Here is a 16,178-nt window from a genome sequence, read left to right on the forward strand (position 1 = left end):
TCTGTTTGTCATAAGTTTAACGTCGTCCTTGACTTTCATGTAGAAAAGAAACTTCTTCTGTTTTATAATAACAGTCAAGTTTGGATATGGAAGGAGATTTCAAAACATGTTTTTAAATTGTCGGTTACTATGGGCTAGGGATCGTTTTTTACTAGTTCGTCTCTGGGGGAAGGGGCATGGCTAGTTTTGAAAAGTCTTGTTCTATAATTTTTTTGTGAATAGAAAATTTACACTAAGTCAAGTAACAGAAATTTGGTGTTTAAATTGCGATAATTGAAATTGCGATAATTGAATTATATACCACTAATATTTGTACCGAATTGTTTTACAATCAGTAGATATTTAATGAAGAATGAATTAGACAATGGGTGTTAATGTTTTACACCAAGTATGAAAGCTTGACGGGTTGCATGCCTGTGGGCTGCAAGCTGATTGTCGGCTGTGTAAATAATTCTCTCAAATTGTTCCCGATAGTCCTTAGCTGCAAAAACGGCTATAGACATTCTGACTCACCATAAAAGGCTATTAATACCATAGAACTGATAGAAAAATTCTATATTCTGTTTTACAGAATGGTTTGATTCTGGAATACAGCTATTGTACGAAAAATGTTTAAAGTGTTTTTGCGTGGCCAATATTTTTTAATTGATACAACGTGGCAGTATCTTTTAAAACTTCGATTTCTGAAAAAAATGCGTTTTATCATAACGTTGTGGATTGATTATGTTCTTTTCTTCTTTTTTTTGCGGGCTGCAGGGCACGCCTCTGGGCTACAAGCTGATTGTGGGCTATGTAAATAATTCTCTCAAATTGTCCCTGATAGTTTTATGCTGCAAAAACGGTTATAGACTTTCTGACTCACCATAAAAGGCTATTAATAGCATAGAACTGATCATAAAAAATAGAAAAATTCTATATTCTGTTTTACAGAATGGTTGGATTCTGGAATACAGCTATTGTACGACAAATGTTTAAAGTGTTTTGCATGGCCATTATTTTTTAATTTATACAACGTTGCAGTATCTTTTAAAACTTCGATTTCTGAAAAAGGTGCATTTTGTCATAACGTGGTGGATTGATTATGTTCTTTTCTTCTTCTTTTTTGCGGGCTGCAGGGCACGCCTCTGGGCTACAAGCTGATTGTGGGCTATGTAAATAATTCGTCGTGGATTGATTTTTTTTTTCTTCTTCTTCTTAAAAAAAAAATAAATAAAATCACAAGGTACCTTTTGATGGAACTTTTTTAGTATAAGAAGATATTTCTTCAGGTCTAATTATTACAAGAAAAAATCACAAAGTGCTTTTTGAACTACCGTTGAGATGAATTTGTAATATTAATATAAAAATAAGACAGAAAATGGTCAGTTAAACTTTCCTTCTGCGTGCAAAAGCACTGGTCAATATTAATGAATTTCCATGTAACAGTACAGTAAGATTACCTAAAGGTCAAAATTGGCCATAGATCAATTTACAGACCAATTGATCAAAAATTAAATTTAACGGTTTTACAAGCTAGTAGTCTCTTTTTTCAGTGTTTCTAATTAGTCTAAGTCTAATTATTACAAGAAAAATCACATAGTGCTATTTGAACTACCGTTGAGATGAATTTTAATATTAATATAAAAATAGGACAGAAAATGGTCAGTTAGACTTTACTTCTCCATGCAAAAATACCGGTCACCATTAATGTTTTTCTAGTTTAACAGTACAGTAAGATTACTAAAAAGTTAAAAACTGAATTGACCATGAATCAGTTTACAGATCAGTTGACCAAAAATTAACTATCGTTTTTACAAGCTATTAGTCTCTTTTTTCAGTGTTTCTAACTCACCGTTAGTGAAAAAACAGCCAATAATGCAGTGCTTCTAAACCACTGTACATAAATTATATGCAGTATAATCACGACTCAGTAATATTTGGCTACTACAGTCTTGGGTCGTATAAAAGCTCTGCTCATATCCTCGTCCATCAACAATTTTGGCAAAAGTTTTCTCAAAATGTCTTTGAAACCAACTCGAGACTTTAAAACCTGCCTATAATTTCTAAAAACATCTAATAATAACGTAACACTACTAATTATCGATTTTTATACATGTATTGGAATGAATTCAACTAAAATTAGCTTCTTTCAAATTTATTGGTATAAAGGTGAAGCCAAGTTTCACGTTCAAGAGTAATCTGACTTGTCGACCCGTGAAAAAAAATCTAATGTCGCTTATGTTTCTAAGTTCTCCGGAGCACTTGAATCTTGGTTCGGCTTTGTATAATGGTTGAGATAGGGAATGATTGTCTTGTATAAATGTATATACAGGGTTCTAAACCGAGCGTCACATCCCTTTTTTGTTATAGGCTAAGTCCACTCCACCGTCGCCAGCTGGAAGGAGCTCTGGGCCGGGTTCCAGATGGGTTCTACCCCAAAGTTTGGTTGGTCCTTTCAAAGACATTGGAAGGAATTAATCTGCAAGGTCACAAGATTGACAAAAAAGCCACAACGACAAATATGACCTTGTCTGAACTGAATTTTCGTCTTACTGTTGAAGATATGCTTAGTAAGTGTGTGAATTCGGAGTATCGGCAAATAATTGTTGAGGTAATTCATTCTTTTGATTTGGAACGAAATAAAATAAAGAAAAGAAGCGACAGAGAAAGATAGAGGGATAGAAAGAGACAGATTGAGAGTAAGGCTTCTAACTAATATCAAATTATTTTAGCTTATTTTATGAGATATCTCCTTGTCATATACAAGTATATTTTTTTTCTTTTTTTTCCGTATAAAAAGTGACTATCGTTCTTTATCCGAAACACAAAAAGATGCAATTTAAGCCCAAAATCGTTTTTAGAAAGGGAAGGGATCCGCTAGACTAGTGGTTCCCAACTGATGTTGGGCCATGTCCCACCTAGGCCTTTCTAAAATCCTGATGCCCCCCGCGTGATATTTAGATTTTGCTACTCAAAATTTTATGCGCTTTCACCTGAAGAAAGCTTAAGGCCATTAACGTGGTGTCTTTTTTAGGTCGGCCTCTAGGCTTATATTACACTAGTGAAAAAAAAAATCTGAATACAACACCTTTTATACAGTGCATAACGTCTTTGCAATATTATCATTTATCTTTTTCGCTCCATTTGTGTGTGGCACCATTCACATGAAAAATGTTCTTTTAAAAATTGAGCCTCTAAACAACAGTCAGCCGAAGGGCGCACGTACTACCCATGATACACCAAAATATTGCCATGTCCCAACAATGGGGCATGCGCCCCACGTTGTGAATCACGGCTCTAGACTAATTTTACGGGAACTCCACTCCTTATGTGCAAACATGCCTATATTCTAGGATTTTTTCTTAATAATTTAAATCTTCAAAATGGAGGAAAAAGGAAGGTTCTTAAAGAAGTCTGGAAAGACACGTTTGATTCTTATTCTTCTTTTTTTTCTTTTCAAAAAATCTCGTACGCTTTCAAAATTTTGTGTTCATTTTTTTTGTCAGCTTTCATGGTGTCATCACCACCTACTGATGTGCTTCAGTTTACCAGGAATTCTAGTGTTTTTGCAGGCTGAGCCTAGCTTAAATTACTTCAACTAATTTCATAACTAATTTTCTTACGCAAAAATACACCAAGTACGCGAAACAGCAAAAACAGCACTAAAAGCACTAAAGAAATCGCACTAAAGACAGCACTAAAGAAATCGACGCTGTTGGTTTTGGGAGGTTCACGATGGTTTTGTTCCAAAACATTTATTTTAAATCAAAACGTAAAAATGTAGACCAAACAAAAAAACGAAAATTAGAAAGGCACTTTAGTTCACAATATATATTGAGAGTTTTCTCATTTGTTTTATACTTTTTGTGAGTACATTTGGGAAAGTGAAGCCGCTAGCCTATCTAAAGAGGCATTGTAATTAAGGATTGGCCTTTGAATAGTTAGAATAAATTTTGTAAGTAACTGTATGACGATTTTGGTAAATAAATTATGATAATAACTATACATTATATTATAAACTCAACATGAGAATTAAACGCTTTAATTTATTATACGAAATGATCAATTAATATAAAAAAATTAATCATACCTTAATGTGTAAATATAATCAAACATCTATTCCACAGTATAAGTATATATGAACAGTAGCGAAAAGTCCGATACTCCCCATAAAAGATTTTTGACACATATCAGTCTAGACCTCTATTCATGACTCCGCCTCTTGGCGCTCGCGAAATGCCAAATATTTTGCGCATTGACTACCGCAATGTCACTACTACCGCAATTTAAGGAAAAAAAGTTTGGCACCCTGTCAGAGGCTGCACCCGAGTACATCCATTTTCAGGGGATCAGTAGCATGTCATTGGTTGTTTCTTGTCATTTAAATACTCTTAAGCATCCTATTAAGTATTCTTTAGGTTAGTATCTTTAGCATTATTAAGCGCTGTGCAAGTATCTTTTTTGTGAAAGTATTACTTTTTTGTGAGAATTTCGTCTGTTTTACTGGCTAAAGAGTGTGGGAAATTAATAAAAAAGGAAATTCCTCTTTGGAAACAATGACGCAAAAACTTTAAACCATCAAGCGTTACCTTGATCAAAACATAATCCTAATTATAAAAACATAAATGAAAAATGTTGGCTGCATTTATCTTATGAATATACTTTTTTTGGCTTTACATTGGGCCGAAGATAAAAGGCTCAAACTTGCCGAAAGAGTACAAAAGACTTTCTTTTTTCTACTGTTTTTAATTTTTATATTTAATTTATTTATTTTTCAACTATTATGGAAGTCTAAATTTAATTACACTAGAATCAAATTTGCCTTATTTTTAATGTCTATTCATCTGGTTGGTAATACTCCGCTGTCAATGGCTTTAGTAATTTTGATTCCTATTAAGCCCGTTATTTTGGTGCAAGCTAACCACCCAAGATTTTATCAATTGTCTGGTTGCTGGGAGTAGCAAAATATCTTTAACTAGCTGACGGTGCCACAAATCTTGGTACATAAAAAAAAAACAAAAAAAAAAAAAAAAAAAAAAGTAAGTAACGTTTTAAAGAAAAAATAACTAATTGGGAAACGCTCCGCACCTTAATGATCATTACGAATAATCACGAAGAACATGGGTTCTGCCTCTTATTTTTAGCAATGCACCTAAAGCCATATCCTAATTGGTTCAGTAGGGGTCAGAAGGATAATACACCTTAGAAAGCTTATACAAAATAGAAGAGGCCACGCCTTGGTGCCCTTTAGTTTTATTCTTATTGGTGGATATAACACGATTAGAAGAGCTCCGTATTAACCTTTTATCGTCAGAAAATCGATCGTGATATTTGGAAAGAACATAAGGAATCTAATGGTACTACTTTTGATTAGTTGCCATTTTTTTCTTCAGAAGCGGTCAACCACTGCAAATATACGAAGAGAAATCCTCTATGAAGACCAGGGCTGCTAGCCGGTGAGAAAAAATCACTAGATTTTATTGATTTTTGGGTTTAATTAGGGATTTTCTTCAATAATTTCTAGAAATAGTGATAAACCACTAAGGGTGGCAACACTGTTGAAGACTACTTTTAAGAAGGAAACGCTGTTAATCGGGCATTTTATTCTTTACCCGCTCCGCAGCATAGCGTAACTTTGAAACAATTGACCGTTGAATATAGCTTATTGCAAACGGCTATAATTGGTTTTTATCATCAACAACCATTTTCTTTCAAAGAAAAGGTTTTTCATTGGACCTTAGTATTAAACTCTGTAAATATCTCATACGAGATGGCCATGCTTGAAAAAAAAACTGGCAATATACTGAGAGTTAAGCCTCTTGACGCCTAGAGTCGCATAGGACAGCAACATACTACTTTTGGCACAGTCTACTTCAATTTCACGAAAAGTTCACAAAAATAGCTCTTAATTAGGCAACGAAATTATGAAAAAACGAAAAAACACATTTTTTAAAACATAGAATAACCGATAACTGATGTAGACTTAGGTCTTCCCACACCTAGAGTTTCCATGTCATAAGTTTTCTCATGATGGCATAAATTCTTTAGGTAATTATAAATTTAAAAAAGCATATTTTCTTCACAGAAAAGTGGAGAAGGGATGTTAAAACTAGAAGCGAATAGAAATAAATATTTAACAGAATCTATAGAGAGAACCACAACCGTGCTCCCCTGATTGAATGATATGCATTCGAATAATAAAAGTATATTGTTTTTGTATTATCTATAATTTTGTCGCAAAAAATTAAAGTCCACTGAAAATATCCTATTAAGAGCACATTTATCTCATTGTTCTGAACAATTAGTTATCCTGGAGCTGTTTGCACTGCTTCAATAAGTGATAACTAGTAAAAATAGAACATTTAAGTGGTATTTGCGTTATTCCCATTACTGCACAAGGATACACAAACAATGGACTTAAAGGAATCAAATAATTTTTATTTGTTCATATTTTTCTTCATAGTGCTCCAAACTTCAATTCATGGTGTTTAGACATTATTTGTCTAGACTTATTTTCTCATATCTACCATGAAAAGAATATTATGAATATTATGTAATAAAAATAATATTAAAAAAAAAAAAAAAAAAAAAATAGAATAATAAAAAGAATATTATGTAAGAATATTATGTGGAGGAGACGCTGTAAAAAAAGCAAAAAAAAAGCGTAAAAAAAAGACGCTGTAAAAAAAGCGTGTTTATCCAAATCGATAAGAGTCGTTATTAATCTGAAACTAGCTGTGTTGCTTCAATGAGTGACTAATAAAAATAGAATTGTGTTTTACTTTAGCGGTCTTCGCATTATTTTCGTTATTGCACAAAGACTGGTCAAATTGCACAAAGAAAGACGTTATTGCACAAAGAAAGGAATCAAATAATTATAATTTGTTTCTTATTTTTCATCAGAAAGCTTCAAACTTGAATCATTGCTGTCCAGAAATTACTGGTCTACAGTCGGGGGTTTCCAAATTTGACTGGACTCCGACCCATCTAATAAAAATTTTCAATCTTGGGACCCATTTTTTGCTGAATTTTTCTTTTTTTTTCTTACAAGTATTACCAATATGAAAGACTGTTAAAATAATAAACCCGACTTAACTAAATTTTTTTATTGCTTACATAACTACACCTACAAGTTTTTTTGCAAAGTTATTTGCAAATTATATTTTTTGTTTTATTATATTTTTTTATTATATATTTTATATTTTATATAATTATATTTTTAATTATATTTTTTTGCAAAGTTATTTTGCAAGTTATTTCAATGGGAAAGATGTTTGTTTCCCATTTTTCTTCATTACAGATTCAGCATCAACTTCAACTTTAGTTACTCTCAGTCGCAGTGAGTTTGATGTATCCAATTTAATTTGGGTTTTCCATATTTTGGGAAACGCTGATAATCCTGTCATATTTACCATGAAAGCTCGTAAGAATTAAATGTGGAGACGTCTAAAAAAATCAGAAGATATATATGGCATTATACCCAAATTGATAAATGTTGTTATTATTCTGAAGATAGGTGGGTTGCCTTAATGATTGACTAAAAGTAGAACTGCATTTTACTTTAGCGGCATTCGCCTTATTCATGTTATAAAGAACGACGTGGCCACAATGTGTTTTTTTTTTTTTTTTTTTTCTTCGACAGGCACTTCGTATCGAAGGAGTTGTCGTAGAAACTTCGAAGAGGGCTCATTCGATTGTAAATTGGGGTGGCTAGTGCCATTTTTAATAGTCGAAAGTGATTGAAGGGCAACTAGCCCCCCCCCACGCCCATCATTCCCCCAAATACATCCAATCAAAATTTCGAGATAGCCATTTTGTTCAGCGTAGTGGATTCCCTGATAGAAAATGTGTTTTTGAGGAGGACACCTCCTCACAACCGTCAAGGTAAGGGTTTTAAGTTATGCCCTGGGGGCATATAAGGTTTCTATAGAAGGCGTTGTCGTAGAAACTTCAAAACAGGCTCATTCGATTGGAAATTCAAAGGGCTAGAACCCTTTCTAATAGTCAAAAGTGATTGGAGGGCAACTAGCCCCCCCCCCACGCCCATCATTCCCTAAAACGCATTGTACCAAAACATTGAGAGACCCATTCTGTTCAGTTTAGTTGATTTCATTATAGAAAATATAATTTTGACGAGGACCGTCACCCCCAACCTAAATGGCAAGTGTTGTAAGCTATGCATTGGGGGCAGAGAATGTTCTTATATAAGACATTGTCTTAAAAACTTCAGAAAAGGATCATTCGATAGGAAACTCAAATGCCTAGTGCCTTTTTTAATAGTCGAAAGTGATTGGAGGGCAACTAGCCCCCCCCCCCCACGCCCATCATTCCCCCAAACACATCCAATCAAAATTTTGAGATGGTCATTTTATTCAGCAGAGTTGATTTACAGTTATAACTTATGCTTTTGAGGAAGACACATCCTTACTGCCTTCGGTGCAAGGGCTGTAGGTTACGCCCTTTAGGCATGTATGGTTTTTAGAGAAAGCGTTGTCATAGAAACATCAAAAACGGCTAATTCGATTGGAAATTCAAAGGGATAGTACCCTTTTTCGTAGTCAAAAGTGATTGGAGGGCAACTAGCACCCCCCCCCCCCCCCCCACGCCCATTATTCCCCCAAATACATCCAATCAACATTTTGAGATAGCCATTTTGTTCAGCGTACTTCATTTCCAGATAGAAAATATGTTTTCGAGGGGGAAACTCCACCACAACCCTCAGGGCAAGGGTTTTAAGTTATACCCTGGGGGCATATGAGGTTTTTATAGAAGGCGTTGTCTTATAAACTTCAAAACGCGCTCATTCGATTGGAAATTCGAAGGGCTAGTACCCTTTTTAATGTCGAAAGTGATTGGGGGGGGGGGCAACAAGCCCCCCCCATGCCCATCATTCCCCCAAACACATCCAATCAAAATTTTGAGATAGCTATTTTGTTCAAAGTAGTTGATTTCCAGATAGAAAAAATGTTTTTGAGGAGGCAACTCCACCACAACCCTCAGGGCAAGGGTTGTGGAAATTCAAAGGACTAGTGCCCTTTTTAATAGTCGAAAGTGATTTCAGGGCAACTAGCTTCACGCCCATCATTCCCCCAAACACATCCAATAAAAATTTTGAGATAGCCTTCTTGTTCAGCGTAGTTGATTTCCACATAGAAAACATGTTTTTGAGGAGTACACTTCCCCACAACCCTTGGGGCAAGGGTTTTAAGTTATGCCCTGAGGGCATATAAGAACAATGTTGGCACAATGTACTATGTATTATTTTTTTTCTTTAGAGCAGGGCTTTTCATATGGAAGGGGTCGTCGTAGAAACTTCAAAAGGGGCTCATTCGATTGGAAATTGAGAGTTCTAGTGCCTTTTTTAATAGTAGAGTGATTGGAGGGAAACTAGCCCCCCCACGCCCTTCCTTCCCCCAAACACATCCAATCAAAATTTTGGGATAGCCATTTTGTTCAGCATAGTTGATTTCCATATTTAAAAACATATTTAAAACACTATTAAAAAGGGCTAGTGCCTTTTTTTAATAGTTGAAAGTTATTTGATAGCGACTAACGCCCCTCTCACGCCCACCAATTTTCCCAAACACATCCAATCAAAATTTTGAGATTTCCACTTTGTTCAAAGTATTTGAAAGTTCGGGAAATTAGGTCTTTTAGGATGATAACCCCCTTAGAGCCCTCAATGCAAGGATTGTAAGTTATGCCCTGGGAGCATATAAGGTTTATATAGAAAGTTGTTGCATATGATTTATAGAATAGATTTTAGTCTTCCTCAAATTTAGTCTTCCTATTAAAAAGGGCACTAGCCACCCCAATTTACAATCGAATGACCCCTTTTCGAACTTTCTACGACAACTCCTTCGATACGAAGTGCCTGTCGAAGAAAGAAAAAAAAGAAAAGAAACACATTGTGGCCACATCGTTCTTTACTTAGGCAGCGCTAGCGCGCTGCCTATGATTACACAAAGACAAAAGATCCTTACCACTGTTATTAGCCAATTAAGACAAGCTATTGCAGTAATTAATACTGGACTTAAAAGAATCCAATAATTCTAATTCGCTTATTATTTTTCTTCATAAAGCTCTTAAGTAGTTTCTATGCTTTCCAGAAAATACTTATCTAGACTGCTCCTATCATATTTACCGTGAGGAATTTTACCGTTCAGGAATATTATGGCGAAGAGACGTCTTTAAAAAGAAATAGGTAAATTGTGCATTATCCAAATTAATTAAAGGGGTTGTTTTTTTCTCGTGGAGAGGAGGACTGGAGCTTACCCCTTGAATACTTGGATGATACACAATATTCAGTGAGCAGGAGGTATCTTGAATAAACTGTTCAATGACAGAACGAAAAAAAAACAGTAAAGAAGAGAGAAACGAGGATAATACAAGCCAGTGAAAAACGTTGACTACAACGCAAATATTTCGGTCAAGACCTCCGCTTGACCGTCCTCAGTGCACGATAATAAAATAAAAATTACTAATAAAAATCCAAAGATAATATAAAAAATCAAACTTTAAAACAAACACAAGAACTAAAATATGACGACCCTCTTAATGTAACGGTGAAAGGGTAATTGGATAAAAATACAATACTGAATGGCAATTCAGTTCTCGTTTCTCTCTTCTTTACTGTTCTTTTCGTTTTGTCATGAGCCAATGTGGTCTCAGAAATTATTTAAAACTGTTCAGTGAAAATAAAAATATATTTTTACCGGAATTCTATATGAATGAGGTTTTAATTTAAAATTTTTTTTCTTAGGTAACTAAGTTTTAAGATTAACAAAATTAAAACTATTATAGAAAGTTCTTAATTCGGCTGATTTCTTTTTTTAGCTATTGTGTATTTTGGCCACTATTCTTGAGCGAAACCCTGAGCTTCAGTTTCGCTGTCAAGTTGACCTAGATCAATTGATTTCTGATGCACTACAAATATTCCTCAAGGACACTGGATTTGGTCGGAAAAATAGTTTAGATGTAACTAAAAAACAATCATCAGATGAGTCTCAACTGTTGGAGACGCACATTCTTCTCTTTTGTTCAGCTCCACCTAGTTTGACAAATGGCTTACTTGCCCGTGCTGTTGTTAATAACCTCTTGAAAGGGGGCGTGCAAGAAGATGACATTGAGAATGATTTTGCAGAGCGTTGTCAGATATCGTAATTAGAAAAAAAAAGTTTGAAGTACTAGTATTTTCTTTTATGAAGCCATTGTTTGCCATTATTTATGAAGCATTATGACGCCATTGTTTATGACCGTTATCCTTGTCTCCTCCTTCTCTCCTTGATTTATGATATTTTTGTAGCTTTACCCCACCCCCCCCCCCCGGTAATCCTCTGGTATAAATCTTCACCAAGATGGACTTATGCTTACACCTACAGTGTACATGTACTTTGGTCCCTCCCCCTATCTTGGAGTAATATCTCCCAAAAAAAATTTCATCCAGTTCGATTTTGTTTTTAAGTTTGAGAATTCATCCAACTCATCCCTCCCCCATAAATGAATTTGTAGATACTTTTAGGTAGATTCAATCCTGAAAAGAGGATTTATAGGCTTAAATTTTTGTGCGCTTTATTTCCCGCTCAAGATTACCTTAGAAGACTTGGGAGGGAGGAATTGTCATGGACAAAAGTGTATTAGCAGCACACAGAATTTGGACAATTTCCTACTGAATAAGAAACAGAATAAATCAAATATTAGTAAAAAAAAGGATATAAAGATCGTATGCAAAGACTTCATATTTCTAATGTATTGCATTGCATTGACAAACCTGAGGTGGTTTAACCTTCGAGTGGACAGAATTGTTGGATTTTTTCCTCACTATAAAATAAAATAAAACCTCTCTATAAAACCTCTCCCTCTCTATAAACCTCTCTATAAAACCTCTATAAGAGTCACTATAAAACCTCTCTAGGATTATGAAATGTAAGGTGTATTCTACCCACAAAGAAGGTAGGAGCCCGTTTCAATTAGTGATATTGTGTGTCTATGCTACTAAATATGTCCTCGTTGTTATGCCTAAGGGTTCATGTGCCTTGACATGTATTTATGACGTGTTTGAATCATAAATGGTAGGCCTACTCATGTACCTCTTATGACTCAAATGTACCTCTCAGGAATATGCCGATTAAAATGCAACCACCTGGTCACTAGAGGAGGCATTAAAAGAAAAAACAAAGGATAGGCACTTTCGTTCTTGGCAAGACAATTTCGAAGTGACAGATGGTTTTTCTAAGAGAATAGCTCCATTCGTCTTCGAGCTTCCCCCGTAAGCTTAAAAAGCGTATTTCAGGAGTCTTTAGCTTTTGTTAAGCATCATGTGAATGAAGTGACTTGTTACAACCACTAAAGAAGCGTCAACGCATCATATTTTGCTTGAATTTTTATTCATTTTTATTTGAGATAGAGATGTGCACAGGGTTAGTGGTTCAAAATCTAAATATTTCTAAGCTTCCCCATATAGTTTCTAGTATTTCTCGCATCGACACCTCTTCTCCCCCGTCCTAATTTTTTGCCCTCTTTGAAATAAATTTCCGCATATTTATTTCCGCTTTATTTATTCCAAAATAAATAAAGTACCTGATTGGAGAAATTACTTACGCAGGAATAACGTTCCTGGACATTTCTAAGATAAAATAAAAATATAATGCCAGATTTATATATATATATATAAATATTTTCGATGTTTTGTTAGGCTCAGCATTTCATCTCATTTCTTTTAGCCATTGCTGTATGTAAAACACTAATTTTGAAAAGTTATGAATAAGAAAAAAAACTTATAAATGAAGACTTTCTGAATCTTAGAGGAATATTAATAGAAAAAATTTATAACCAAAAGTTTTAAAATTTTACAGTCCATGTCCATGTAATGCTCTCATATTTCTGTCGTGGTAGATAATAAACGTTAATATAAAACTGAAAAAAAAAATGTTAGTATATTCTGCGAAACTTAACAAAAACCTATAATAGGTAAAGACTGTAAATGATATTAAGTTTTAGTGCCATTATATGCTTGATTTGTTATATAAATGAACAGTTTATTTATTTTTTTTATCTTAACAAAATTGTTCTTCAAAACATTTCTAAGGACGAAGAGAGACACAAGCATGTGTTACCTCAGCTTATCCCATAAACAAAACCACCCTTTAAATTTCTTTTTTTAATTTTTTTTCCGCCCGCTCTAGGAAGTTTTTTCGTTTTTATCCTGTTTTCTTTCTCTCGTTTGTATCTTGTTTCCCCTATATCCTGTCTAATATGTTGTCATGTTACAGCTCGTAATTAAAGCTCGTAACAAAGTTGTTCTTCAAAATATTGGTAAGAACGGGGAGAGACAAGCATATGTTTCCTCAGCTTATTCTATAAACAAAACCACCCTTTATATTTTTTTAAATTTTCTTCCGCCCGCTCTAGGAAGTATTTTTTTTTTTTTTTAAATCCTGTTTTATCTCTTTGTTGTCGTAATAAAGCTCGCAAGTTTCTTTCTCAGATCTTATGTAAGGATAGCTTTGTATGCAAATCTTCATGTCATGAAATCTTTCAATTTCCAAGTTAGAAGTAGTGCACAACGCGTGATCAATATGAACAATTACTAACTTCCTATGGCATTAGATTCCGCATTACCCTCCCCCCTGGCCCTTAAACAATGTTGTATCTTTAGTGCCGTGATATGTTTGGTTTGTTGTTTTAATAAATAGTTTATATTTATCAGATTTTATTCTTCAGTAAATTAGCCTTCAGAATATTAATAGAGACGGGAAGAGACATTAGCCGTTTGTGCTTAGCTAATTCTAGAATTGAAACCACCATGCCAAATATAATTTCTTTTGGTTCTATTTTTTTCACTTTATTCATTTCTGTACTATTTTTTCGCCATCTCAAATAAAAATTCTTTGTCCTACTATACCCTATTTGTCCTATCTGCCTGTACCCTATTCTTTGTCTAACTCATTGCATTTTTTTTAAATTCGAAATTTAAGCATGACAATATCTCAAATTTCCAAAGTTATTAAATAATAAAAATAGATTTCCTGAATTTACTTTTTGAGGGTATTGTTTTATTAAAAATTAATGGAAAAATAGATATATTAAACTTTAATGCATCTATTTTTCACAAGAGCTTAAGCTCAGGACTTAAATTACCGTGCCTTGGGGAAATCTCGAGAAGTGGTGGCTCTGTTAAGGGATAGATAATAGTTGTGTATGGTCCGTATGGGCTGTGACCAATGTCCGTAGATATCCAATTCTGAACAGAAATCGGCTTCGTATCTTCGTATCTGTAGAAGGGTGCTCGCCAAGTAGTTCGTCTGACATCATTCAGTTTTATCATAGCGTCATTTATTGTTGTAATTTATAATTGTTACGCCATTCATCATCTTGTTTATGGAGAAGCAGTTTTTGTCAAAGAATGGATTTCATTTTTAAATTATGTTTCGGTGCTTATATAAAGCGTGTAGATATGACAATTTCCTCTAAAATGAGCCCCTAAACAGCTCTTGATGTTATGCCAGGGCCCCGCTAGCAGGTGAGAAATAATAAGTAAAAAGGAGATAGATTAGTGCTAGCCATGCCAAAAAGTGCCTTTCCATTTTGTCCAAACCAGGATATACGTTTTCTGTATAGGGTTTTCAGCGATGACAAAACCTATGGTGTACTTTTTGTTTCGACCCGACGCCATTTTTGGGGGGGGGGTCAGACTATTCTTATAAATTTCCGTAAACTGGTCTTCAAAATAACATTTAGTATTAAGACTAACGAGATTCCTGAATCAGCTACAAATGACGATTTTTTTCTCACCGGCCATTTTTTTTATTTTTATTTTTTTTTTTTTTGATTTTTTTTTTTTTTTGGTTACTACTGCCCAATTGTTCGTTCTTTACTTTGAAATTCACCCATGTCAAAATTGAAAGTATTTAAGTTTGAAAGTATAATTTCTGTTCTCCTCTATGAGAAAATTTTGTACTGTCTGAACAAATGAACACCAATTGTTCTTTTTTTTTTATTCTGGATATATCGAAGTAATTCGGCACACGAAGTAATTCGAAATTGATTACTCTTATGGTTTTGTGTTTCCCTCCAAATCCTACCGTGCCAAATCATACAATGTTCTTCTTCGTGGTCCAGTGTAAAAAATACTCAACACACGTTATACATACAAAATGAATGGTCCGAGATTCATCCTAGTCTCCCGAATAAGCACAAAAGTGTACTAGATACATATTTTTCAAACTCAGGAAAAGGTTCCTACTTTCTTTTAAAGTGTATTCGTAAAAAAAAAAAAAAAAAAAAAAAAAAAAAAACAAAAAAAAAAAAGTACTTCCTTGTTAGTTAGCACACACTCGAGAACTTGTATTGTGAATGACGCAAACATGAGACAATAACCGGTTTTCATGGTCTTTAAACCAGACAATTAGCTTCGGCTCGGTGGAAACCACATTGTAGCTATATTTTAATTAAAGATTTAGTTGGTATTTTGGTTAGGTAAGTTTAGGTTACGTAATGAATGAACAGCGGTCTGGGCGCCCTCCCCCCTGCATAATTCTTTGTTGTAATTTCCATAATTTTGTTGCTAAACTATAATATTTTCACCATATTTTGGTATATTTCATTATGATTGATCTAACTTCTATTCTTGAGTGCGTGCTAGCTAAGAAGGAAGTACAAAAACATTTTTAATATTTACAGATCTAGGACTGCAGGTAGATGTCATGGTTTTAGTTAAATGTCTTAACTATTTAACGAGGGCAAAAATCTACACAAAATAGTAGTACAGCTGTATTCACGATCGCTTAGTAACATTATTTGAAAAAAACTACGTTTTCTAAAGAGTTAAAGAGGCTGAGTTACAAGGTCGAACCTTAAAACGTAATGGGATTAGGAGGCACAGTTGGGGGGCTGCCGCCCCCAAAACCCCCGCTTTCGCAGCCTTTAAATAAAAAAAAAAAAAAAAATTTAAACTGAAAGTAAGGAGCGACATTAAATCTTAAAACGAACAGAAATTATTCCGTATATGAAAAAGGCTGTGCCCTCCTCAACGCCTCGCTCTTTACGCTAAAGTTTGACTTTCTCACAACTCTTTTTTTAAACAATAAAAACTTTAGCGTAAAGAGCGAGGCGTTGAGGAGGGCACAGCCTCTTTTTTTTTTTTTTTTATTTAAAGGCTGCGAAAGCGGGGGTTTGGGGGCGGCAGCCCCCAACTGTGC

General features: G+C 34.4%; 1 protein-coding gene across 1 annotated transcript in view; it reads left to right on the forward strand.

Annotated features, from left to right (window-relative positions):
* Nucleotides 1-13,688, forward strand: part of LOC148945509 (putative phosphorylase b kinase regulatory subunit beta) — a 152,442-nt gene extending 138,754 nt beyond the window's left edge. The window contains exons 22-23 of the mRNA XM_089099598.1: nt 2,350-2,590; nt 10,816-13,688. Of these exons, the coding sequence (XP_088955724.1) occupies nt 2,350-2,590; nt 10,816-11,142 (568 nt within the window). The 3' untranslated portion in view covers nt 11,143-13,688. The remainder of the gene's footprint in view (nt 1-2,349; nt 2,591-10,815) is intronic.
* The last annotated feature ends 2,490 nt before the right edge of the window (nt 13,689-16,178 follow it).

The sequence above is a fragment of the Artemia sp. Qi Xiang Cuo genome, chromosome 13 (genome assembly GCF_049724085.1).
Source record: "Artemia sp. Qi Xiang Cuo chromosome 13, ASM4972408v1, whole genome shotgun sequence".
Lineage (NCBI taxonomy): Eukaryota > Metazoa > Arthropoda > Branchiopoda > Anostraca > Artemiidae > Artemia > Artemia sp. Qi Xiang Cuo.